Source organism: Apiospora aurea (assembly GCF_038362705.1).
Source record: "Apiospora aurea strain CBS 24483 chromosome Unknown utg000005l_segment0_segment0, whole genome shotgun sequence".
Lineage (NCBI taxonomy): Eukaryota > Fungi > Ascomycota > Sordariomycetes > Amphisphaeriales > Apiosporaceae > Apiospora > Apiospora aurea.
The window spans coordinates 873,508-898,940 of record NW_027117392.1 but is presented as its reverse complement, the minus strand read 5'-3'; the positions used below and the strand labels follow the sequence as shown (position 1 = coordinate 898,940).

General features: G+C 53.5%; 6 protein-coding genes across 6 annotated transcripts; 5 read left to right on the top strand and 1 right to left on the bottom strand.

The window, feature by feature from the left end:
* Positions 1–1,998, top strand: PG986_006859 (pyridoxal phosphate-dependent transferase; the record flags this gene model as incomplete). Its single annotated transcript, XM_066843081.1, has 5 exons — positions 1–67; positions 129–668; positions 742–1,362; positions 1,435–1,561; positions 1,650–1,998. 5 exons carry the CDS (start codon positions 1–3, stop codon positions 1,996–1,998), a joined length of 1,704 nt encoding a protein of 567 aa, XP_066699193.1.
* Positions 1,999–12,658: 10,660 nt separating this feature from the next.
* PG986_006858 (uncharacterized protein) lies at positions 12,659–13,150 on the top strand (the record flags this gene model as incomplete). Its single annotated transcript, XM_066843080.1, has 2 exons — positions 12,659–12,763; positions 12,905–13,150. 2 exons carry the CDS (start codon positions 12,659–12,661, stop codon positions 13,148–13,150), a joined length of 351 nt encoding a protein of 116 aa, XP_066699192.1.
* A 131-nt stretch (positions 13,151–13,281) lies between these two features.
* PG986_006857 (gal4-like Zn(II)2Cys6 binuclear cluster DNA-binding domain-containing protein) lies at positions 13,282–14,205 on the top strand (the record flags this gene model as incomplete). Its single annotated transcript, XM_066843079.1, has 2 exons — positions 13,282–13,417; positions 13,538–14,205. 2 exons carry the CDS (start codon positions 13,282–13,284, stop codon positions 14,203–14,205), a joined length of 804 nt encoding a protein of 267 aa, XP_066699191.1.
* Positions 14,206–16,058: 1,853 nt separating this feature from the next.
* Positions 16,059–16,599, bottom strand: PG986_006856 (uncharacterized protein; the record flags this gene model as incomplete). Its single annotated transcript, XM_066843078.1, has 2 exons — positions 16,059–16,404; positions 16,562–16,599. The coding sequence occupies 2 exons, from the start codon at positions 16,597–16,599 to the stop codon at positions 16,059–16,061; spliced, it is 384 nt and encodes a 127-aa protein (XP_066699190.1).
* Positions 16,600–19,061: 2,462 nt separating this feature from the next.
* PG986_006855 (uncharacterized protein) lies at positions 19,062–21,545 on the top strand (the record flags this gene model as incomplete). Its single annotated transcript, XM_066843077.1, has 1 exon — positions 19,062–21,545. One exon carries the CDS (start codon positions 19,062–19,064, stop codon positions 21,543–21,545), a length of 2,484 nt encoding a protein of 827 aa, XP_066699189.1.
* Positions 21,546–21,552: 7 nt separating this feature from the next.
* On the top strand, positions 21,553–22,485 carry PG986_006854 (C2H2 finger domain-containing protein; the record flags this gene model as incomplete). Its single annotated transcript, XM_066843076.1, has 1 exon — positions 21,553–22,485. The coding sequence occupies one exon, from the start codon at positions 21,553–21,555 to the stop codon at positions 22,483–22,485; it is 933 nt and encodes a 310-aa protein (XP_066699188.1).
* Between the last annotated feature and the right edge of the window lie 2,948 nt (positions 22,486–25,433).

The window sequence follows — 25,433 nt, the reverse complement described above, 5'->3', positions numbered from 1 at the left end:
ATGGAGAACGAGTACAACCAGGATGTGGAGGCTATACGGGCTGTGGAGTATCCCCATATGAGCGATGGTAGGTGAGCTGCACACGTGGCAGACAGTGAAATAGAGTGCTGACTGCATCGTGCCACCAGGAGTCTATCTCGACCATAGCGGCGCGACCATCTATGCGAAGTCTGCAGTCGAGGGGTTCACCCGCAAGATGCTGTCCAACCTGTACGGGAACCCCCACTCAGAGAACTCGCCGGCGAAGCTGTCGGGCGAGACCGTCGACCAGATCCGAGAAAAGGCCCTGAGGTTCCTCGGCGCGGACCCGGCCCACTTCGACCTCGTGTTCGTGGCGAACGCCACGGCCGCCATCAAGCTCGTCGCCGACTCCTTCCGCGACCTGGCGGAGAAGACCAGGGCCGGTCGGTTCTGGTACGGCTTCCACAAGGACGCCCATACTAGCCTCGTCGGGGTGAGGGAACTCACTTACGGATACCACCACTGCTTCGGGAGCGACTACGAGGTCGAAGAGTGGCTCGAGTCGCCGAGCAAAGCCTTTGTCGGCCGACACAGCTCCAACGATCTGGGCCTGTTTGCGTACCCTGGCCAGTCCAATATGACGGGACGAAGGCTCCCGTCGTCTTGGTGTGGTAGGATCCGCCAGTCTGCCACCCTCCAGAACTGTTGTAAGTAGCCCCTGAGAAAGGGACCCATATGTATCCACGGACAAGACCTGTGGCTAACCAACGGTGATGATAGACACTCTTTTCGATGCCGCCGCTCTCGCCATGACCAGTCCCATGGAGCTCGTCTTCGGAGACCCGGACCTGGCCCCCGACTTCACCTGCCTCTCGCTCTACAAGATCTTCGGCTTCCCCGACCTCGGCGCGCTCGTGGTCCGCAAGGACTCGGGCCACATCCTGACGCTGCGCAAGTACTTTGGCGGCGGCACCGTCACCATGATCAGCACGCTGAGCGAAACCCCGTGGCACAAGAGCAAGGGGCTCCAGGCGCCCCAGTATCACATCCACGACGGGCTCGAGGACGGGACCCTGCCGTTCCACAGCATCCTCGCGCTGGGCGAGGCGATCGACGTGCACCGGAAGCTCTACGGCGGCGACCGATCCATGAAGACGGTGTCGATGCATACGTCGTACCTGCTGGCCCGGCTGTACCGGGGCCTCTCGGAGATTCGCCATCCGAACGGGGCGCCCGTCTGTCGGATTTATAGCGAGAATCGGGGCGCTGTGGCGTTCGAGGACCCGCGGAGACAGGGGTCTGTGATGGCGTTCAATGTGCTCAGGGCTGATGGGCAGCACATACCGTACGCGGAGGTCGAGAAGGCGGCTAATGCTGCGGGTGTATACATCAGATCAGGAGGTAGGTGGATACGACGCATACACCTCGAATGACCATCCGCGGTGCTAATGTCTGCTATCTACTTATATATAGGTGTCTGTAACCCCGGCGGTATCTTTACTTCCCTTGGATACGAACCCTGGATGATTGATCGGGCCCTCTCGGCGGGACATCATTGCGGATCTCACGGCATTGCCATTATCCACGGCCTCCCTACTGGGTAAGTATATGAGTCCATGTTACTACAGCATTGTGTGGTGCGTGTGAAGAATATCCCAAGTTGGTTTGCTAACAACGACGGACATCAGTATCGTGCGAGCGAGTATCGGTGCCATGACAACGAAACGAGAGATCGACACTTTCCTCGACTTCATGCGCGCGACTTTCGTCGTCGTCAACAACGCTGAGAGCGAAACGACGACTGCGGTTACTTCGAAGGGGTCGCCATCGACGCTCTATGCTCCATCCCCCAACGATAGCGAGGCGATGGAAATGGCACTCGACCATCCACCGGTGGGCCTGACGGGTAAGTACTACGCCGAGGTCCGGGAGCTACCGCGGCCGGGACCGCGTCCGCGGAGCCACATTCCGAGGATGACTTCGTGTCCCGTCGTGCCGATAAAGTCATTTCCGGGGCTTGTACGGGCGGGTATATGATGGATGTCTTGCAGGTTGAATACATACATACACATACATAACACACGTGTACTAGATAGATGGAGGTGGCTACCCAATAGGTGCGGATATAAGCGGGTAGCTTGTTACAATTGCGACACTGCTCAACGAGGAAAAGGGGTAGAAGGAGATCAGGAGCACATCGCTAGACGTGGCAAAACGGAGGTTGGATACACACACATTACTTAGTGATGGAACAAGGGAAAAGTAAGAAATGGCAATACTGCTCAAGTGCCATAGTCACTCTTATGGAAAAAGTGTGTCCCCTATTATTGCTGCGGCTATGATTCAGCCACAGTAAGAAGCTATCGTCCCCATTTGTTACTTAGTGGCTGTCTCTAGTTATTGTTAGTAGTCGTTGACTTGCCCAATCTACCGCCTTCGATTCTACGATATCTACAGCTTCACCTACTCCCGCAAAGCACAGAAACGAAGTAGGCGATCCGCCCATATGGTATTCCTGTCTATGTTATTAAAGTATGCGAACCAGGGGTGCGTATCTTGATATCATTAAAGGGGCTCCCAAATCTTGCCGAGGTCATTTTCACTTGGTGATGTACGTGCCCGTATGGTCTTTCCGCCGTCCTTGCGCAAAAGATCTGTGATTGATCTCGAGTCTTTCGCATTTCTGCAATGTCTCAATGCATCGGCCTTACTGATTCGGCGCTGGGTTATCGCCGACGCGTTGCAACTCCCCTTGATGCTACGTATAAAGCCACGTAGAGTGGTGATTTGCGCCAGGATGCGCTGTATTTAGCTTGACACCGGTACTTGGAAACAAGCAACGAGACAGGATCGACGTGGCCTGCATTGCAGATGGCTGTAGCTAGCATATTCTAGAAGCTGATTCGAAGGAATGGGCATGGTTGGTTTGGGTACCTACATCCTGACCGCTGTCAAGCCCTGTGTCTGCATTCATCGTTGGCGATGGTCCAGATTCGAGGGGTGCGACAGATCGTCCAGGCCCGCCATTGGGCTCCCGATATCCCCGACTCCAGAACAGCAGCTTGAGATTTTCACATCCCTACTGACCTACAGGGGTGGCAACTGTATGCCTTGTGATCGTGCAGCAAAAAAGCCGATCGGACTCCATCCCTGTGTGCGGGACTCCGATAGTGGTCTTGGAAAATTTCGAGATACTGGCTGAGAGCCAGCGTTAGGAGGTTTCATATCCTCGGCCAAACCCCTCCTGTAAGACACATCATGGGTGTCCCTGTTACCTGGTTTTCGTTCCCGTCGACTTGTCGTCACAGGTAACTGGGCTGTGTCTCTCGTCCGAGAGCGTCGACTTGCCCTCTGGTCTGGCGCGTAATGGCACCCGAGGCCTCTGGCAGGTCACGGGCGATGAGACACGGGATTACCTGCATACACACACACACACACACACACACACCAAGTCAGTGCACCGGTGAGAGGAAAGGCAGAGAGAAAGAGAAAGGAAAAAGGAAAAGAGGATGGTATAAAACATTGGCGGTGAGAGTCGTCGGTAATTGGGGGTTCAATACATTGCGGTCTCAGGGGCACAGACGAATGTTACGTTTCTTGCAGATGGGTGGCTGAAGAGACGTGCCTGCAGATGCTCGTCATCACATGCCCCGAAGGGCCACTGGCCAATCAGTCCCAATGGGTGTTTCGGAGAGAGAGTTGCAGCAGATGACCTATCATCAGAGTGGGCGTGGGAGAAGGCATGCACAAGCCTCTTATTATTCTCGACGTTTGGACATGCATGATCGTTGGAGGCTGGCTGAGGGCCTAGCGATCCCTTCTTCTTCGAGCCTTTAGCTTTTGCGGCCTCGAATAGTGAAGGGCATGGATGGTGGTTTTGTAAGCAAACCTGCCCATACCGACTTTCCTTTATCGCAACCCTGTCTGGGCCAGAGAGTACTCGAGCAGGGAAATACCGCCCAGGAATCAGGAATTCACAATGCCACTGCCGACATAGCCCGTCATATACTCTCTGACCTGGTCGAAGGAAGCGAGACGGGATTGTTGTCTGCTTATCATGTTGGTGATATCTCATATTGATATATCGAAGAGTCCGAGCTGACATTTGCGGGAGGCGCTGCATGTCTTACCTCGTTTAGCGAATAACGCTCCACGCTTCTGCCGCTCGACTTCTGCTTATGTACTTCGATGCATAAAAGAGAATCAAGAGAGAGAGAGAGAGATTTACGGGAGGCGCCGCGCACGCACACGTCACTGAGTCCAACTGAAAGCAGATCTGGCTCTCGCAGAGGCCCGTTCCGCGATCTTCTGCCTGTCCCTTGCCTCTTTCTTTCTGGGCCGAAACAGAACAGAGTTTACGTCATAGATCTACCAACATGATCATGATATTGAACTTAAGGCGCCGTGTATAGGTATGCAATCTGGAAGAGCGTGTTCTTTTTCCCTACGCAGGTGCCCAACCAAGGCTATGGGGACCCTTCGGGCATTCGCGTTGGAGTTCGGATGGTTGGGGACCGCCAGATTAGCCATCTACCAAAACAGTATTGGTTGGTATGAAGAGTAATGTGGTGCTTTAGGGTGTTGGCCACCTAGTTACCTATATAGGAGACGCGAGTCTAATTGCTCCTTAACTTCAAACACGATCTTCATGGAGAACAGTTATATCTTGGACATGGAAAGATGATGCAGATCAAGCGATAGCGTTGGTGTCACTAGGATACGCCCTCCATTCGTTCCGGTAATCCAAATAGGCTCATTAGCATTCGGTGAGCCGCAAGTCCAACCGGCCAGTTTCATCTAAACACAAGACACATGGGATGAACCGAACACAACCAGGTAGAATTCTGCACCACCTCCCGTCGATATTGCTCAGATATACGGCCGGATCGACTTCCCGACAGAACAGCCCCCCACGCCAGGTTCATCTCATGACTAGTGCTGAAGAAACGACGTATCACACCGTTCCAGGCCCGACTTGTACCAGCTGAGCACATCATAGCACTATTGGCTTGGATCTCGCCATTTTTTTTGGAATAAAGGGGAAGCCATTTGGTAGATTTTTGCGTAAGAAACCACCCATGACGTGGAGCGCCTGCTTTGAAGCACAAGACGACAAGGGCATGGAGTAGTAGGAGTTGCATCAAACACCAGGACCATGAGGACCGGTCAAGAGTTGAAGCGTGTGAGCCCCAGTCGCCAACCAACAAAATGTCTTGACAGCGGGATCTAAATCTAGCACTACCGTGCCGGTCAGATTCATCAGCTGCATACGAGATTGGCATCTTCTGCGTAGACTGGGCACCAAGGCTCGGGCATCCCTCGTCTCCTGGTCTCCTCCTCTCCTAGCCTCCTGCCTCCCGGCCTCCTGATTTGCCTACCTCTGGATACCAATATGGATGGCTGCATTGCTTCTCTCTGGCACTGGGCCTTCTCTTCTGAGAGATCTTGGGGGGGCCAATACGGATGGAGCCTCGGCCCATTTTCCAGAGCGGAAGCTCTTCCGGTCTCGCAGCAGCAAAATTCAAGAGGGTAACCGTCCTGCCAAAGGAACTAGTCTGGCTTGAGCGCTTCCTCCCATCTTGGCGCGCAGCTAAGTTGAGGTTATTCTTCACTGCAGATCTTATTGCTTTTGGCACGACCAGATGTGCACACCAACCACGCTTTGGCGCCATCACTATTGGGGGTGGCTTTCTACTCGCGGCTCTTCCTGCTCATCATCGAACTAGGATACAGTCAGAAATGAGGGTGACGCTGGGATGATGCCAAGATGATGCTGGTCAGCTGCTTTCTCGCAAACGCCCTGGGACGACATGGCGAAGACCTTGAATCCCTGTACCCAGGCTCGGCTCGTTGACCGTATACTTCTGGCTAAAAGACGATCAAACCAGTCAATAGTGTCTTCATTGCGGGTGAAGTACACCGCGGAAACACTTGGCTGACGTTTCAAAAGAGGCTTTTTGGTGGAAAGCCGGTGTGGACTGGCGCTGGCGGCGGTCAAGAAAGAGTCCAGGCTCGGGACAATGCATTATCTTAGAAGCCGACATATGCTGACAGCGCATGAAAATGGTGATGAAGGGATTGGGTACCGTACGCGATGATGCGCTTGCTGCACACGAGCTTACCCAGGTGCTGTCACGAGTGAGCGGGTCAGGAGTGACGAACCCTTATGCGCAAAGAATCATGCGTGATGTGACAGGCGGGCGACTCGCGCGCTGTCGATTTTCCTCGTCCATTGACCAACTTGAAGCTTGGCGTTTCTGCTCGGGCCAGATCCAGCCCTGTAGGCCGAACGGCTGGCTTGCCTGGATATACCCGCCGGGGGGAGCTGTGAGGATGTACTTGCTTAGTAGGATAATCAAGGATTCGTTGGGCAGTAGGTTAAGTACTCCGTCACTGCTTAAGCTTGTAGAAACAGGCCAATCTGCCCCGCACCCGCCGCGGCTGTAACCTTCATACTTCTCCCGATCTACTAAGCTAGGTACATCCCTAGTCGGAGGTTTCAAGGTCCCAATTGTGTGCAGGCACATATGTAACTTGAAAGCAGGTAGGTAGGTATACAGCGAGTAATAAGGTATGTAATGAATGTCGATAAAACGGGAGGCAGGGTACATGCGCGCTCACTTACCTAGTACTTGAAGTAATAGGTTGCCATAGTATAATAGTAGCATGCAACTATATTGCTTCTTTGCTGGCTCGGATCCAGATCACTGGTCTGGTCTGCAACCAACAGGCAGAAAAAAAAAAGGAAAAAACAAAACAAAAACACACATCTCTCAACTCAAAGAAGGAGCTAATTTGGTTAGTGGCCAGCTGGGTTGAGCTGGGTTGGAAGGAGACACTAAAACAAGCCTTACCCACCTGGACGGCGCTCGCTCCTGCCGAATAGCATGCTGCCAAAGTTTGACCTGTCACCCTTAGAAATCCTCCGGACATGCGCCCATGCTGCTGCATGCAAGGAGCAACAAAAGAAAGAGCGTTTTTGTTTTTCTTGCTGCTACCTAAGGTATGTATCTACTGATCAGTCTCCACTGCGGGTCTTCACGGATCGTTAGCAGCACGCAGAAGAAAGTGCCAGCAGGGGTCATCGGTTTGCAATTGTATCACAGACATCCTGCGCCCATGTTCATGTGGATGCTGTCAAGTGATGAAGCATAATCGCCAAACATACCTACTTTCGGGCCAGCATTTGCTGACACCCCCTCTCGACGGATTCCGCCGTGCCCCCAAGAGCACTCACTATACGCATCACATACCCAAATGACATGGCATTGGAGCTGAGATGGTGTTGCATAAACAAAGGTACTTACTCATATGGGTAAGTGAGCATCCGTGATCTCAGTCTCAGATGCATTGGCAACGCCCGCCCGCCGGGGCTCGATTTGTTACGAAGCGTTGCCCGACTGACGATGCGGCGGCGTAAATATAGCAAGTATAGTAGGTAGGGTGAAGAAGAGGTAGGTGGTGGTCGTGTTGGATTGGGGAGCCGGGCAACGGGATGACAGGATGACAGGTTTGATCGACACCCGCCAGATGCGATGGCCCAAGATCTGATACAGTAATGCAAACGAGATCGTTAGCTAGCGCTCACTCATCTCTTCCCATCCGCTCCCCTTATTGCCGTCATCCCATCCATCCTGGCCCTGCTTGGTCAGGATCTTTATTGCCAAGCAACCGCAACCATCAACAGCCCGACCCCGCCGCCCAGTTCGAACGAACGACCCCCGCCCTTGTCGCGCATCTTTCTTGATCGACGGCTAGGTAGCCAAGCACCGAGGATTCTTAACTGCTTTTCTACGTCCTTCCTGTCCTGGCCTGCACCATCGGCACGCGTGCGGCCGGTTCTGTTTGGCTACGCGCTAACTGAATCCCGCATCATCATCAAGGTGTCGATGGTGCCTGCGTCGTATCGTTCATCCTATCTTTTTCGATCGACTTCAACCTAACGGGATTGCACCACCTCGAGTGCAACATATCAACAAGGAGACGTCGATGATCAACATTACGCGAAAACAACCCGGGCCCAGAGTCTGAGCAACTGCCCAGGCCAGTCAGCTCAGTGGGGCCCGAGGTAGAAGTGATGCCCGGCGAGATTGCGTCTGGTATCAAACCCATACATGCATATGCCTTGATCATGAGCTGAGCGCCGTCAAAATGCTAACAGTCCTATTGGAGATGTTTCAACCGTGATCGGGCCCACTTGTTGAGATTCCGGGGGAAAAGCCCGACATACTCTCTCCATGGACATACCTTGGTGCAGGTATGTACATACAGCTACCGCAATCATCATTAGGTACCCTTGGCAGCGGTCTCGCTCTCTCTCATATCACGCACGCACGCACGCACACACGATGCCATGCTTTCTTAACGACAGTAACGTCAGGCTCTGATCGCAATTAACTTGCTCCCCGGCTTTCCGGGAGAGAGCACGACGGCAATCCACCACAGCGAATCCTCAAGATCTAATTTCCGTCCTCTGAGGACCCGAAGTCTCTACGCAGCGCCTAGGACCCGGTCTGCTGGATCCGCCCCCGAGCTGAGCGGCCGCTCTTCCCTAACGTATGGGTGTAGTACTATTTGAACAATTTACATGGAGCGAGGCAGTTCCGGATTGCTCCTAGATGGGTACTGCCTTACTTGCATCGATCAATCTATCTCTTCAACCACCCATTGTACCGTCGGCTCCGCGGCCGGTCGGGCTGGTCGCGCATTGCATGAGCTTACCGACGTCTCAAACCTTGTCGTTGCGTGACCAAATCAAGCAACGGCAACAGCGACGCTTAGCCTTATCAGAAGTGTGTGTGCGCGTGGAGGTATGTTTGTGTGGCAGACCCTGGGTGGATGGGGCGTCCTGCGTGCTGTGCGTCTTTTCACCTTTTCCGCGCCCCAATACCGTGCAGAGGGTGCCAGACTTTGCAAATCCATGGGAGGCTAACGGTGTCGCATCAATAGAACCGTCGGGACCTTACGAGCTTTTACGACTTCAGCCACGGTATGTAGCTAATTGCTCCTACTCTACCTCGTAGAATTGCTAATGAGACGGAGAATGCAGGGGCAAAGAAGAGCCAAACTTGCCCGAGTCCGAATGCCCATCTCTCAATGGAAATGCCATTGAAGTTATCATGTAGGAGCATGGATGCGAATTTGGCAAAAATAGCTTGGTATGGCTGGCTCGCGTTGTTCCGGCCAGGTAATAAACATTCTGTCCAATGGATTCGCTCCCTTGGCTGCTGTCTTGCGCGCATCTCGCATCTCGCATCTGGTGCTGGAAGGGGAGAGGGTGTCAAACCCATATTCCAGACAACAGCTGCATATGTCCACCGACATCAAATAGGCTCGTCTTGTTTGGAAAAAAGGAACGAAGGAAAGCAAATGCCAGAGCATGACGAGGGGAGGGGGTGTTCATCTAGCGACAGGGATGGCACTGGGTTCGGGGATCTTGTGTGTGTGTGAGTACCTAATGTACTCACGTACCCTTCTTCACCCCAACTCACCTATTCGCAGCGCAGCAGCAGCGCAGAACCCAGCGCGTTCTTCGACTGACACCCATCTGGCACCGGGATCAACACGCTTGACATGTTACCGACAAGGATCTTTATGACTCCACCAAGGCTCCGCTCACGTCCACCGACCAACTTCGCACCTGCCTTACACACATCTATGCTATAGGTAAGTAACTACTAGCCCACACACATTTCTGGACACGCATCGTAGGTATTTGCATCGTGCTCCAGTGCTCCAGTTGCAAGTTGAAATTATAAGGGATCGCGTCCGTCTATTTTCGGAAGGGGAAATAGTAAAGCAAGCCCGCAAGCGAGTAAGTAAGCGAGCACCGGAGAATTAATTTTCAACCGTTACCTCCACGGCGGGTACAAATCTCACAGGCCTGGAAAATCGGACTGCTGTAATTGCTGGCTCTCCAGCCAAATCCTACTAAGGGGCCTGCTGGCGTTACATGTGAACCGTCCCAAGCGAATTGGGCGTGTGTCATTTGCCGGATGCTACCTTAAACAAATCATCTCATCATCTCAGGTGTAAATCTGGGGCAGGCGACTTGTTGGGGACGAGTTTATTAGAATTCCCATTGGAAATCCCCGAGACTACATACATAGATACTTGGAGGCGATGGCCGTGGAGACATTGGATAACATTGGCGTATATACGGGGGTGTTTTGTGCAACGGAAAGGATACCAGATCTGCTCGGGCAACACTATGAGGTTACTCAAAACCAACCCCCTGGCAGCCATGCTGCCATACTGTCATGCACCTAGTAACGTTCGGGTACCTGAAGAGGACACTTGCATTATTCGAACACTGACCCATAGGCACGTCTGTTAGGTAACTTCAAATAACGAGAAAGCTAAGGTAAAGAAAGGTGTAGGAGCCGACGACGAGAAAGATAGACACGACACTGACTACAGACCTAGGCTATGTTAAGAGAGACCGAGGAAGAACCCGTGGCCTGCCGGTAGTAAAGAGAAAAAAAAAAAAAAAAAGAAACAAGTAATATTCGTCTGATAGAAGCCTTTGCCCCATCGACGCCGGGAGCCAGCGCCCGCCTGCATCCCCGGTCTGGGCTGGCTATTATGGGCTCAATCAGTCATAGAACGAGTGCAGGGGTGTGTCGTTTTCTGAATCGCCCCATCTGCCCATCCCCATAGCTCAGTAGGCCATCCTTGCCCCTTAGCAGGGTTGTTAATCATTCTTCAAGTTGAATGCATAGAGCGCCAACTGGCGGTTGCCAGAACACATCGGCCCAGGCTCGATGAAAAGGGAAGTCAGCATAACATAGCATCCAGTCTTCTTCTTTTTTCGGCCAATTACCCCCTCCCCTCCTCAGCCAGGCAGGCCGGCTCAGGGAATTTTCCTCGCTGTTTCAGACGTAGAAGCCGAGGCGAGAAAAGGTTGAGAGTGTGCCGAGCAGAACAATGCAAAGCAGGGCTCGAGAGCTGGGTGGGAAAAAGAGAGCGTTATGCCGGCGAGACACGCGCACCGTGTGTGGTGCTATCCAAGTGATGATCCCACCCGCACCCCGTCCAGCCAGTGAGTAGGTAGGGAGCGTGGAAGAAGATTGCCTGGGTAGGCATGTACATCTTCATGTTCCTTTTCCCACTTCCTAGTTGTATAAGTCCGTAGCCATCGCCGCGTGGGTCCCCAGCTAGGGAAGAAGGTCGAATGGCAAAAAAAGAAAAGAAAATAAGACAGGACGAGTCCCTGGGATCTCCGATATCGAATCGAAAAGGAACAAGAAGAACAAAAAAAAGACGCTACTACCACCGTACATGTAGTAGTGGTGACAGCAGCAGCAGTAGTCGACTTATTCGCCCAGCAGCCTCTGGCGTCATCCCTGCTGGCCTATTCAGGGTCCATATCCCTCCTGCCCATCTCTACTTTACCTATTCCCACGCCGCCGGCTATACGGCGAAGACGACCTAGGCGAATCGGACGGTTGAAGCCGAAAGAAGAGAAGAAAGCAATGAACAAATAAGAAGAAGAAGAAGAAGAAGGAAAAAGGAAGAAGGACGACGACAGCGTGCTCTCGCTCGACCACGCAGCCACGCAACCACCTCTTCTTAGTCTTGTACAACCATATGACAGAAAGAACAATGGCCCGTCCCTAGCTCGACCGCACCACAACGCAACGCAACGCAACGCAACGCAACGCAACGCCGTGGCGTCCAGCCATAACCGTCGCCAGGCCACGTACAGTTAGCCCCGTCGCTGTTGAGCTCCCACCACCGGAACAAGCCATCAACAAGTATATGCTTCACCTCTTTATATACATGGCCTGCCCTGTTGGCGTGACCACCTGAACAACCTCTCGTCGAGTCCTTAGCGAGTGCCTCGCAACTCTTTCTCTCTCTCTCTCTCTCCCTCCCTCTCCCTCTCCGTTTCTTTTTGTCGCAGCCGGGATACACACATACACAGCGTATACCTACGCAAGCTGGACGAATGCGCTGACCTCCGCACCTGGACTGGACCACGTCAATACCCATCCCACACGATCACACTCTATACCAGCTTCCCGAGGAGTCCAAGACCAGTTTACCGGGCCCAGGTCCTAAATCTTACCAGATTCAGATCATCATTGGCTCCCGCTTTCCCCTCTGGTCCTGCTTCAGATATAATAGTTGATTTAGAAGTGGACACTCTGCTGCGTTGCCGTATCACGCATCGAGTTGTGCCGCGTCCAGCAGCATCCTGGCATCCTTGCCACACAGGCTTCTCAAATTGGATGCTGACTCCCTCTGTGGTCGCATTGGAAATCCAAACTCTGGCTCGCGGATCCGCAACGTAACCGCCTTTACGGACTCGATTGGCCCGCCTCTCCTCGCTTCCCTCTCTCCGTCTCCTGCTCCTTCTCTAATAACAACGACCCAACTAATTGCACCAGCCTGTTGGACGGATATCAAGTCATCATACCAGCCATAACTCGAACCCGACCTCTAGTTGCTGCCACTCAAGGACATAAACCCGGTTTGCCCCCCCCTTCCAGGAGAGAGGACCATCGGGCCAGCTAGCCGATGCAACCGACCTGACTAGTAGACTTCCCATCAACAAACACTTAGGAACCAAGCGTACACATATCTGTATATGGCCGTCGCAATCCAACTGCCATCGAGGAACCAGCCAGTCTTCTTGGAACCCAAACTTGGATCCCACTATCTTGAGAGCTTATTCAGGCCCATGATAGCTACCATGTCCTACCAATATCCGCCGCCGCCGCAGGACGGCGCCGATATGGACCTCCCACACGCGAGCTACATCAGTAGCTACGCGACGCCTTCCGCTTCCTCGATGGAGGTAAGAAACAGAACTGCCCATCCACCACAGCCTCCAAACCCAGCTCAGGACACCCTCATGCCCCTTGTCCAAAGGCGGGATTCTGTCCAGAAGCCGTACAAGTTACGGAGAGCATTCTCAACCCCTAACGTAAGGAAACAGGGGGCAACTGATCCAGATAATGGACACATGGCGTTGTCAAGCAGCGAGAAGCGACGCAACAAGCTTGGTTACCATCGCACATCGGTAGCATGCGGTATGTTTTACACCCAAGCTCTTTCGCTCTTGTATTCTGAGGACATCTCCCATCATGCGGTCGTCTTGCTGACACCTCCTCCAAAGGCCATTGCCGGCGTCGAAAAATCAGATGCATCCTACAGCCTGCTGATCCTGGCGGTCGATGCATGAACTGCATCAGACTGAAAAAGGAGTGCAGTTTCTTCCCCGTGGACCAACAGCCACCGGCACTGCCTGTGCAAAAGCAAGGGACGCGCTCATCGATAGGATCGAAGATCACCTCGACGTCCTCTTCCCCAGCCATGACGACTGGACAGCCACCGGACGCAGCGCGGCACCAACTGTACCCGCAACTCAGCACATCACAGTCGCTGCAGCACATGGGACCCCCAGCCATGCAAAGCGCATCAGCAAACACTTATTCTGTGACCCCTGAAGGTAAGACCAGCTTCTGGACTGGTTCTTTCCCACCCCCTTCATCAAACCAAGGTGTTCGATGTCGAAACCGTATAAGGCGCTTGCGTGCATATGCTAAAGTGAGAAAAAAACAAACTCCAGGAAGTACCCCTGGCACGAGAGCCTACGAGTTTGGACATGGCGTAAGCGAATGGATGGCGACGGACGCCAGCGGTTCCAGTTCAACCAAGAGCATCGAAGACCTGAACGCGTCGTGGCGGACGTATCCGCAAGCGTCGCCCGTATCCCCGGCATTCTCCCCCTACACAACCCACGCTGCACCCGGATCGGCCACTTGGTCGGCGGTACCAGGTGCTGTAGTTGAGGAGGCGGGATCGCGCGCGGAAGACGTGCCCTGGAGCTCGTACGCTGCAGCAACGACGAGGTCTATGCCGTATGGCGGCGGCGGCGGCGGCGGCGAGTCCCATGGCACATACTCGCCCATGACAGGATCACGCACCTTTGATAGCAGACGGGTCTCGACGACGGCAGCGTACGCGCCAGCTACCTCCGCGGCAGCTTTGTCGGGCGGAGTAGCAGCCGTAGACAGTGCGGTGAATCAACACGCAGCATCGCTTTCAACAGGGGCCGGAGCGCCGCCGAACTACGGGGCTTGGTCTCCACATTCGTACGGCGGTGCCTACGGGCGCAGGGCCGATGGGTACGGCTCGGTATGGTACAGTGAGGGCGCCGCTGGGGCCCAGGAGGCTCCTGGCGGCGGCGAGAGCATGCACCACGACGCGGGGGCCCTGTACTACGGTGGAAGATAAAACCGGGCCAGAGAAGAACACGGCTGTGTGGCGGGTTGAGGAGAAAAGGAAGGAATATGGTTTCAGAGACCGGTGGTTTGGTGAAAGCGGCCATTACGGGCATGACTGCTGCTACAATCCCAGCAGCAGCATCCGCATTGAAGAAGGGATCGCTTGACCGGAGGGGGAAACGAGCTTGCCAGCCCAACTCTATCTGTGCAGGGAACAGAAAGAAACCCGATTGCCAGTTAAGGGAAAAGAATCCCCCGACTCGAACCTAGCGGAGCCACCATGCGAACCTTGTCGGGACTACACCTGCTCCTCTTGACCATTCTACATACAATTCGTGCTCTTGACGAGATCATTTGCTTCCTGGGGTTTCTCGTCCTTGTTCTGGACAGAAAATGCGACAGGCAGGAGAAGGACGTAATATGAGGCAAAGAGAGAAGAAAGGAAGTTCGCAGAGCCTTCCGGCAAAGAGTTACGAGGTCACGGAGGGTAAAAAGCATACCTATCCGAAATGGGGTTTTGGTACGACTAGGGGTCGTGGCTGCAGCAACCCTTTCGTACCAGAACGATTTGCGACACGAAACGTCTCCGAACCAGCACCGCAACCGCAGTGGTAACACGGTCACTGTAGCCGCAACCAGCAATCCTGGCCCGATCCGAATAACTGTTTCTTACCCTTTCTGTCTCCTCTTATGTTTCTTTGCCTTACAGTTCAGCCGCCTCCTACGAGCTTGTGCCACCTATCACATCACCACTATTGCTGCTACCCACACCATGCACCACCTGTTACATACACTTAACACTTACATATTATATAATTGGGAACGGATCTACCACATACATACATCTCTAAAACCTAACTACCTAACTACAATCAATCAATCAATTCTAATTCAACGACCGAGCGCCCCAATGGCATACATTACATATCCAAGAATGGGCCAACGAACACATAGCCACTCGGAAAGAGGATTTTTGGCGCTTGCTGTGGCAGTGCTTCCACCGAACGATGACCAGAGCGGGACTGGACAGAGAAGAGCGAGATTAGATGGGGCGTAGATGAAGCGAGATAAGAGCCGCCGCCTTGGGCAAACCCTTTTTTTTTTTTGACACACATACCAAGTACATATTTACAACTGGTGGCCTAAACAGGGGGGGCGAGGGAAGGACGTGAGAGCGTCAAATTTCCGGGGGAAACATAGGGGCGTGGTTCCTGGTCGGACCGGGCAGCCTCAGACTTTGGTAGCACAATCGCGTACTCGCGGGCCACCACCCTGCTTCCACTCTCGGATCTCAACCGGCTGGAATGGGGAACGAATGCATTTTACCTCTGGTGGGAGGAAGGAAGGAAAAAAAGGAGGGAAACGGATGGATGGGTGGATTAAATATTTGCATCTCTCGGCATGGGTACGGAAAATCATGGAAGGAATTTTGCTGCGGTTGGTCTCATTTGCATACTGTAATTTGTCGTCTTTGCTTTGTTTCTCTATCTTCGTATTTTGATGCTTTCGTGTTGACAAAGCTTCCAGTCTCTGGCACAGGATGTCAGGGGAAGAAGGGTTCGACTTGGAAATTTGAATTATTGTTGTAATAATCATGTCTATATTACTCATTACATCTCCCGTGTACGGTCGTCTCTGTGGCGCTTTCGCACCATACTTCACTCATCCGAGGAGCTGGATTCACTCTGACCTCAAGCAATACGAGACGCACAGAGTGATCTCTCATCTCCGGATAGCGGAGCCCGGGCACCCTGACTCCTAGGGCCGGACGGGGAGGTTCAGTTGCCGGGCCCTGCGGAACCAACCCGCAGACCGTTGACACCACCGATGGCCCGCTCCCACCCTCCCAAACCCAATCAATCATCAGGAGCCGAGCCGCCACGTGAGCACGATCAGGGTGATGTAGGCGCTCAGGCTCAGGACGGTGAGCAGCACGACGCTGTTGCCGCTGGTCCGGAACTTCTTCTGGACCTCGCCGGTGCCGTCCGCGGCGACGTCCCGGGCGGTGAAGAACTGGCGGTTGCCCTGGTGGCGGCGGTAGATGGCGACGAGCAGGACGGCGGCGCCGTAGCAGGAGAAGAGGGCGCCGATGGCGTAGAACTCGGACGTGAAGATCTTGAGGATGATGAGGGCGAAGCTGAACTGGGAGAGCGCGGTGCGCATGTAGGCGCCCTCGAAGGTGCGCTGGGCGGCGCGGATCTCGACTAGTCTGTAAGGGGGGTGGGTTGGTAGGTGGTTCGTAAGCAGAGCGAAGCGAACCAAAGCGAAGCAAAGCAGATGAAGGGAGGGGAAGGAAGGAGTGGTTTGGTTAAGGGGTTCAAGGCAAGGCGTGATAGATATGATCTGAGAGACAGACACACACTTACTCGTCATTGGTGAGAACGACCGAACGGGCACGGTGCATGCGAAGATGCAAGTGGCTGGCAGTAGCAGTATTGCATTAGATCGATCCTGCTATGTCACCACGCGACCACGGGTTGTGGTGGCATTGCGGCCGGAATATACTCACTCTTCTGGGTGCGGCTAGATGGGAGAGATCGTCATTTCAGCGGGCTGTCTCTTTTGTAACAAATTTCCTTCTAAAAATGGCCACAGCCGGTTCTTCTGCTTGGGGGTTGTTTACTGTTGTTGTTGGGGTTTGACAAAGAAGTCGGAGCGACTAACCTGAAACATCTTCCTCGAATTCTATAAACAGTTGGTGATGTGGGCTGAAGTAGGAGAAGGAAGCTTATGTTATATAATTAGCCGGTGGACGTCTGGTTTGGGCATGCGGGCTGCTGTCATTGATCGATTGCTTCCAAGACTGGAAGCATTGAACGCTGAAGCGGGAAAAGATGGATCAGGATCAGGCCAAAGTGTCAGCCCCATATGTCCCATGAATTTAGGTTACTAAGCTTCGGCCACTACCTTGAATCGATCATTTGTCCCTTGAAGTCGAACTTTGGGGAGACAAGCAAATAGCAAAGTGTCCAACTATATTATACAATACAGCCAATAGGGAATAAAAGGCATGCAACTTAGACTTACATAATGTCCAAATTCGGGACATAGAATGGAGCCAGATTTAAGCAAGTGCACGCACGACCTGCATACCCGAACCGATGAGCGCATGCCCTTCCCTTCCCTTTGAGCTATGGATCTGACTGCACAATGAAGCCCAACGGAAGAGATGCCGTCTTGGTATATATTAGCTTCTGTTAGCGCGCCCGCCCTTTGGCTGTACCTGTCCCCCTGCTTTCCTCGACTGCTTCAAGGATACGATGTGTCCGGTCCGCAGCTGTGGCTGTGTCCCGTGACATACCACCCCCAAAGGCAGACAAAGTGCAACTACATGTAGGTAGGTACTTAGTGGATGTCAGCTTGCTTAGGGACCTACTTTACGTTGGTACCTGCCTGCGCTTTCTCATCCAACAGTCACGACCAATCTTTTGATATCTGCACAGGACTGCAAAACTCGACAGACGCCGTTGTCCATCCAGTCTGAAAGTAGCCCGTGCATCTCCTCCATCACAAAGGTGGTCCTGGTCCTGTCTTGAGCCTGCAGTGCTTTGCGCCGCGTTGCGATGCGATGGATGCTAACAATTGCGGGGAAAACGGGAGCCTTACCGTTGCCTACTTATTTTCCCCACCTTCGAATATGTAAGATGCAAGTACATTCTTACAGACTCGAAGGAGCCAGAGGGGGAAAGTGCACCCCCCCCCTATGTCTCGATGGGTGGCGCGACCTGTCCTCGGTGTGCAAGAGCTTTCAGTGTGTACTGCCACAGGTCGCAGCCCGGATGATATTCACGTCGCAACATAGATGCAACACGAATTGGGAAACGCCTAGCTGTAAAAAACAGGTGTGGTGCGGTTCCCTGCTGAGATATGTTGTATTGTGTTGTGTTGGTGTGTGTGTGGTTGTCTGTTCGGCTGAGCAGAACGCCTAGCTGATAGACGATCCCCGTTTTTTCCCGTCCAGAAAAAACTGCCTTGGGACGAGCAGAACCAGCGTGGCCGAATGACAATCGGCGGAAGCCAATAAGCGCAGCAGTGCCTTAACTCGATTGGGGACTCTTGAGCCGCAGCAGCGAAGTTCGAACGAGGTACTATTGGGAGCTGCTGGTTCGCCTACCGATCTGCCTACAGGGTCACCTTGTCCAGCCCGGCTCACCATGCCCTGCCACCCTCCAGCCTGCCAGTCTCTCGAGTCCTCTTGTGTTTCGTTTCTTCCGCCTGCACACTGCCAGAAACAACCAACCTTTCCCAAAGACCATTACAGGATTCTTCCTCCGTCATAGTTCGCGCCGCAGCATTCATGCACATCTGATTCGCGCATCGCGTTAGGCAGTATTTCCACCTTGTAGCCTACCCTGGTCCCCTGGTCCCCTCGAAGTACCTTGTCCATCCCGACTTGCGGCTCCACCGTCACGCTGGGTGTTAAGCGCCGTTCAGGGAAGGAGGAAGTGCAGCCCCCAACTCGCTCGCTCTCTGCTGTACGGCTGTACAGGACGGGAAGCACACAATACTCGGGCTCTCTGCCCTTCCCTTTTTCGATCTGGAGCGAGCGAGATTTCCACCTTCTCAATCTCACCATCCGTATCATCGAGAGGGATCAATTGAGTTCTTGATCGCAATACTCGCGATCCGGGCATCATTCTACACGACCCGTCTCTGGCTACACTTTTCCTTGACCTGCGCTTCAGTCTTATCAGCTCACTGGGTTTCATCCAGCTCCGCGCGCGCGCGTCCTCTACTGATCGCCGCTGGATTTTGCGCCGGAGCTTGAACGTTCTCTTGCCTTCCAACACCGGGAGCTGAAGTCCTACCGTCTTTGCGACTCGACATATATACAAACCTCGGGCCACCCCCTTGACTTCCTCCACCATGTCTTCTTCAATATATACAGTTTCGCCGGCCTCATTACATGACCATCGCGGCAGCCCCAGAGACCGGATGAACGTGCCCCACCATAGCCCACCCCAGAACACCTTCTATCACCAATCCCTCAACCCTGTAGATTCACAGCAGCTCCTGTCGCCGCACTCATCCCACTTACAGAGCAACTCGGCTTCTCCCACCGGAGCCTCCAATACGCCGGCCGAGTCGACTACCACCTCAACGACCTATCAACCAAGTGACTTTAGTGAGCCCGACGACCCATTCTTTGGTGCTGACTTCAATGACATTGAAGGGCCGGCACCTGCTTTCCTGGGGCCCCAAATAGTACATCTCGGCGGCACAAAAAACCCAGAACTTGCGACTTATACCTCGTCCCTGCCTTTCGCAGCCCAAGTTGCAGACTTTGGTACGAAGCCTGCTGAATACCAAAGCCAACCAAATATAGCTTCAAGCTGGGCCGAAGATCAATATAGCCAAACGACATTCGGCCAATTCAATCCGGAGGAGCCCCCACCACGAGACTCCACCTCATTTGACCACAGCTCTTCGGCCCCCCAGCTCACGCCGGACTCGAACAGCGGCGAGTGGTCCAGTGACGATAACCACGACAGCCTCGCGCCACGACATGCCAACATGGCCGGCCAAAGTCCCCGAGTCACTGTATCACTATGGGGCAAGGACGGCCAACCACCTGTGCATGCTATTGAGCGCACATTTGAACCGGAGGAGGCCCCTGGCTCAGACCCAGCGCATCAACTGGGGGGCATGGATGACAATTTGTCTAATGTTACGCTCCACGGGTCATCTTCCAATGTGTCTCATGAAGCACAAGGATGCTGGATACCGGACCATTCAACAAGGCGGCTCGGGCTCGCACCTGAGGCTCGTTCTCAAGACAGAACGACCAGTATCAATCAACTTGCCGCAACTCGTAATATCGAGGAGCGCAACGTAGATGTCGCCGCTTGGGTATCTGATGCCACTGAGAAGACTACTGGATTCCCAATTAGTGATCCAGAGACTTCTTCCGCACCTGTCCAGAGTAACGTGATGGATGACAATATACCGTCTACGGAGGTTCCTCTAGGAGATACCACCGAAAACAGGCACCAGCCTGGCCGGACGTACTACCAGACTGATGGCTCAGGTGGCCAGATCACCCAGGCCGACCTGGACATCATGCGGCAAGGCCGTAACTGGTCTGACGCACCGGTGGTGCATCCCATATCGCATAACGCATCTGCAAAATTGCAGCCTGAAAGTTCACAAGCCGCTATTCAACGGTTCGAGGAGATGTGTCATGACAATGGCTCGATCGTATCTCGGGCGGCCACTTGGGGGACGAGAAGAAGAAGCCTACCAAGCGTTGTAGATGTCGAGGGAGTCGTGAGCGGCAACTTCTTGAAGAAACTTTCAATCAGCAGAGGCAATTCGACTTCTCGTCGGCCAAGCATCCTGCAAAGAATCGTTAGCAAGTCCAGTGCGAGTAGCCTTCTCAAACGCAGGAACAGCAGCACCACAGATGATGCTACGTCGGACGAAGCCAACCAGGGCGAGAGACGAGAGTCGAAAGATAGTCTAGCGCCCCCTTCACGCGCTACCAGTTGGACTAAGCAAAGAGCAATCCCAAGCATAAACACCACTTTGGTGGGAATGGCCCAAAGCGCTGCATCCATTGGCACTGCTCATGCCGGAAGCGGTTCAATCAACGCAGCAACGCCTGTTACTTCTCCCAAGAGCCCATTCGGTTTCCCTGCAACCGTACGAAACACCATCCGAAGGCCGCGGAGCAAGACAGAGATGCCTCAACGTGGAAACCTCGACTCGACGCCAAACATTGTGGGCTTATTAAAGAAACAAGGTGGTCCTCCTGTGGCCCGTCTGGCCGGATCGCAGTCAACGCTAGATGTCGACGATGAAGACGAGGACGAGGACGACGCTTTGGACGATTCGGACATCAAAGTTGAGCCAGGTGAGGTCGAGGACATCGTCCCTACGTTTGAAGGATTCCAGCAGCACATTCTCCGCCTCAACCCCGGCCTAGACAAGACATACGACTACTTAGTGGAGCGTATTGCACATCAGATGATTGTTCGATACAAGAACCTGCAGAACCTCAAAATCAAGCATCTCAAGGCGGCCAATACCGGGTCATGCATGTGTGGCAATCTCTGCATGGCCCAGGGCGGGTCTGCGGCTCCTCTTGACAGCAGAGGTGATGCTCGAGGGGTCGATCCCCTTTCCGCTTGTTCAGACTCCCCCGACGGTGAAGCCACTCCACTAGAGAACGGTATAAATGCTGAAAGCTTTCCTTCTGGAATACCAATACCACCGACGTCGTCACTCCCGGCGGAACTGGAATGTCAGCTTTGCTATACGCACAGAAAGTTTCAGAAGCCATCCGACTGGACCAAGCATGTCCACGAGGATGTCCAGCCTTTCACCTGCACTTGGGCCCCCTTGCCGTGATCCGAAGATGTTCAAAAGGAAGGCCGACTGGGTTCGCCATGAGAACGAGGGACATCGTCACCTGGAATGGTGGACTTGCGACGTCGAAGATTGTCACCACGTCTGCTACCGAAGGGACAATTTCTTGCAGCATCTTGTGCGCGAGCATAAATTCACAGAGCCAAAAGTGAAGACCAAGACTGCAATCAAAAGATCTGGCGGCAGTGACCCAACCTGGCAAAAGGTAGAAAGATGTCATCAGGAGACCCGAAGCCGCCCTCAGGATGAGCCATGCCGATTTTGCGGCAAGACATTCCCAACTTGGAAGAAACTTACTGTCCACCTTGCCAAACACATGGAGCATATCAGCTTGCCTGTTCTCAGGCTCGTCGAGAATGGGGATCTAAAGGAGGACACCATCATCAGCCCAGTCCAGGACCTTCCACCTCGGAACTTCAATCTACTTCCCGTGTCTAGGCAGGGCCCTCAGCAGTTCAGCCCTTCGCGTCCTCATGCTGTTTCCAACCCTTCCCCTGGCGAGTTCCAGCAAATGAATAATAATATATATACGTACTCAGACATGAGTCGTGCAGCGCTGGGCACGTCATACTATAACCAGCCGACCGTCTCGGCGCAGTATAACGCGCCAATTACACAAAGCCACGGTTTGGCCATGCCCCAGACTGCTGGTGGATTCATCCAACAAGAGCAGTACCACCCAATGTCTCTATCAACCGCAGCCCCGTACGGCCAGCCAGTGACCACTTTCATGGGCGGTCAGAATCAGCTGGAGGCTTTCCCGGCTTTCAATGCCTTGGGAATGCCAGATCCGATGGGAAACCAAGTATCGTACGACACTGCCACCGATCCTACGATGCAGGACCACTATAGCAACCCCGGATCGGTGTCACCATATGCACATTCGCCTCACCAGGGCCACAACTCTTTCTATAGCTCTTGAACCGGTGTTCGACTTGCATGTTTGTCTTGTTTTTGTCGCGATATATACCCTTGCATTGGCGCTAAGTGAAAAGGGGGTTTCGCACGGTGCGGATTCATCGAGATCCGCCACCGTTCATGGGGTACGGTGTTATGGATGGAAGCGGCGTTTCTCAGTGAAGTTTGTCTGCGATTTACGGCGATTCCTTTTCAGGACTTATCAGGAGGGGTTTACTGTGACTAAGCTTGGAAATTTGGCTGCTTGGGGTGACAGGGACTCGAGCCCAGGGATTTCCTATGATCTATCTCGAATTACGGTAACGAATATGAAGCGAGGGGCTGGATACATCTTGATTTCCAAACCACATTTATTACCTACAACACGGGCGGTTTTGAAGAGCAGGCGGCGGCCAGTATTCGATTTTCGAGTTGATTCGTTTTGCAATAGACTTTATGTTCTTCAGCATGATTCGATTCTGTTTCGAGTTGTTTCCTCGGGTCGACAACACGCATAAACCTGGTCTCGGTCTCGGCACAAGCCATTAAGCCACCGCATATGCCATCACGTCTTATTCACATTGCCCAGGAAACCAAGTCAATCAAACCGTGATGATATGCCAGACCTTGGCTTGCTGGTTGGCGGCACTAAAAGATGGCCATGCATGGAACATGGTTTTTGCGCCACCCCCATGGGCAATGAATGACAAAAGGATCATATAGGCCTACTTAGTTTGGCTTTGGCAGATGAAGCTTGAGCCAGCAATACGTCGTTCGCACGGCGAGCGTCTCACGCAAATTAACCGTTTTTCTTGAGAGTCCCGATGCAGTAAAGACGACACGTGCCGTCTCTCCGCGATATATCGTATGCGATGTCATGTCGAAATGGCGGGTCGCACCAATCGGCAACATTTGCACGAGTACCGTCCATGGCATGCCGAACAGCCACGACGTACGTACCACTACCAATGTTGGATGCCTTTCGGGTAGCAAAACCTTGAGATGGCCCTGAGGAGCTAAAAATATGTCGGCTCGCAGGCAGATTACTTGGATCTACCAAGTCCGAGCGAGCGGGAGCTTACGTATTTGATGAGGTGATGGGTAGGTTTTATTAGTCGCAAGCCTGCAAGCCTTGGTCGCTTTGATTAGAGACGAGACAATCTGTAACCTCAAGCAAGATCCGATCTATCATCTCGTCTCCTGTATCTCTCTGGGAAATATGGGCTTATGGGTTGATGGGGCACTGGGGACCATGGGGACCAGGCCGCTGGCGGAAATCCATTTGTCCAGGTGCCGCGTATTATCCGATATTAGACATGGAAAGCTTCTCGAAGGTCGGCCGAGTCGTCTCTTGTCGTTTGGCACGTAGGGAGGGCCTGGCAAACAAGTTTTGGGTGGCCCGTCTTGCCATTTCCGATGATGGTATTTGCATTGACTCGGGTCATGCTCAGCCCCCCTTGGGCCCTTGGGCCATCAACCCTTTTGTTTTGAGGCGCAAGATTAGTGGACAGCCACTCCACCGGCGAATGCCTGCCGCCCAGAGTTGGGATGGAGTCGGTTTGCAGAAACCGGATGGGCTGCAGTTACCGTCGATTTTGGGACGGGGAGGCTGTGGCAGATTGGTGGGATCGGGAGGCTTAGTAACCTGCTAATGTAATTGTCCGTCGTTATCGACTGCCGATCCCTTGCGACCATGCTACATATCACTATCTCCAGCGAGATCGATCAACCAGTCGCATGACCTTTTTGGTCACTATTGGGCCGCCAGAGCACTGGGACTCTGGCTGCTCCAGCGTGTGTGCTGCAGAGCCAGAGCCAGGAACCCTCTCCTTCGGCTCCCTCATCTCGCCTTAGCGCTCGACTGTGGCCGTTTCAGCAAGAGCCGGGCAAGCCTTGGGGCGGGGGCCCAGAGCCTAGACGGGCCCCCTACGCCGTCCCCTGCAGCCAACCAGAGCGCTAGGCGGCCTAGTGCTGCTAGCGGCCCCCCAGCAGACCCCTGCAGGCCTCTGCAGGCCCCTGCCCGCTGGGGTTTCGTGGGCCCAGCTTGGCTTCTCTCCCAAACAGTTATCCGACAAGTGACAGGGGGCTGGCCGCCTCCGAGCCGGGATCGACTGGACGGGGTCGAACGAACCAACGAACGACGCCGTCCCCGTCCACTAGGCCGTCGTCATATGGATGGAGAGAGGAGGAGAAGGGATGCGCGTTCGATCATGGATAGCGTCAGGGGGGATTTGCTGCAACCAGATGCTGGCCGGGCATGGACCTCGGGCGCATCTTGGGCCACCCGCTGATCCAGGAGCCTGTTCGCTGCGTATCTTGCTTTTGACTCTTCACCAACCATTTTCCCTTCGACGAACCCATTTGCTTGGCCACTTGGCTGCTATCCCACAACTTACACCCTTTTTTCCCTCTCTACTGTATCTCTTTTCCCACTCCAAACAAAGTCAGGATCCCTCTCCACACCACCACACTCATTCATCCCTCTTGTTCGATGGACCGAGTCCGACTTTGAACCGATAATACAGCCTCCTCGTTTCACCTATGCGCCGTGTGCTGTCCCGTCCCCCATCCAAACATCGTCGACCACCTCTCCAGCTCCCACGGTCGACGACTCAACCACCACCGTCATTGTAGACAACCACAGGCGCCGATTCCTTTTTCCAAAGGCATTTTATTGCCTCTTCCTTCGTTCCAGGTTGATCCTCGGCCTTTTTCGAACTTCTTTCTCTTGACTAACACGCCGTTTTTTTCTTTCTCATCTTTGTTGCTACCGTTCTTGTTCTTTGTGTGTGCACTCTGCGAGTCCCTATTCTCTTCACTTCCCTTTGAACCCGACGAAACAAAAACCACGGCATCTTGTCTAGGATTATACGAAAACACTGTCGATTGCGAATTGGGTTATTTGGGTTATTACTTTTTTTTTTTGAATCGCTACGACATCTCTGTAGAGCACAGCTGTCGGCTTTTTTTTCA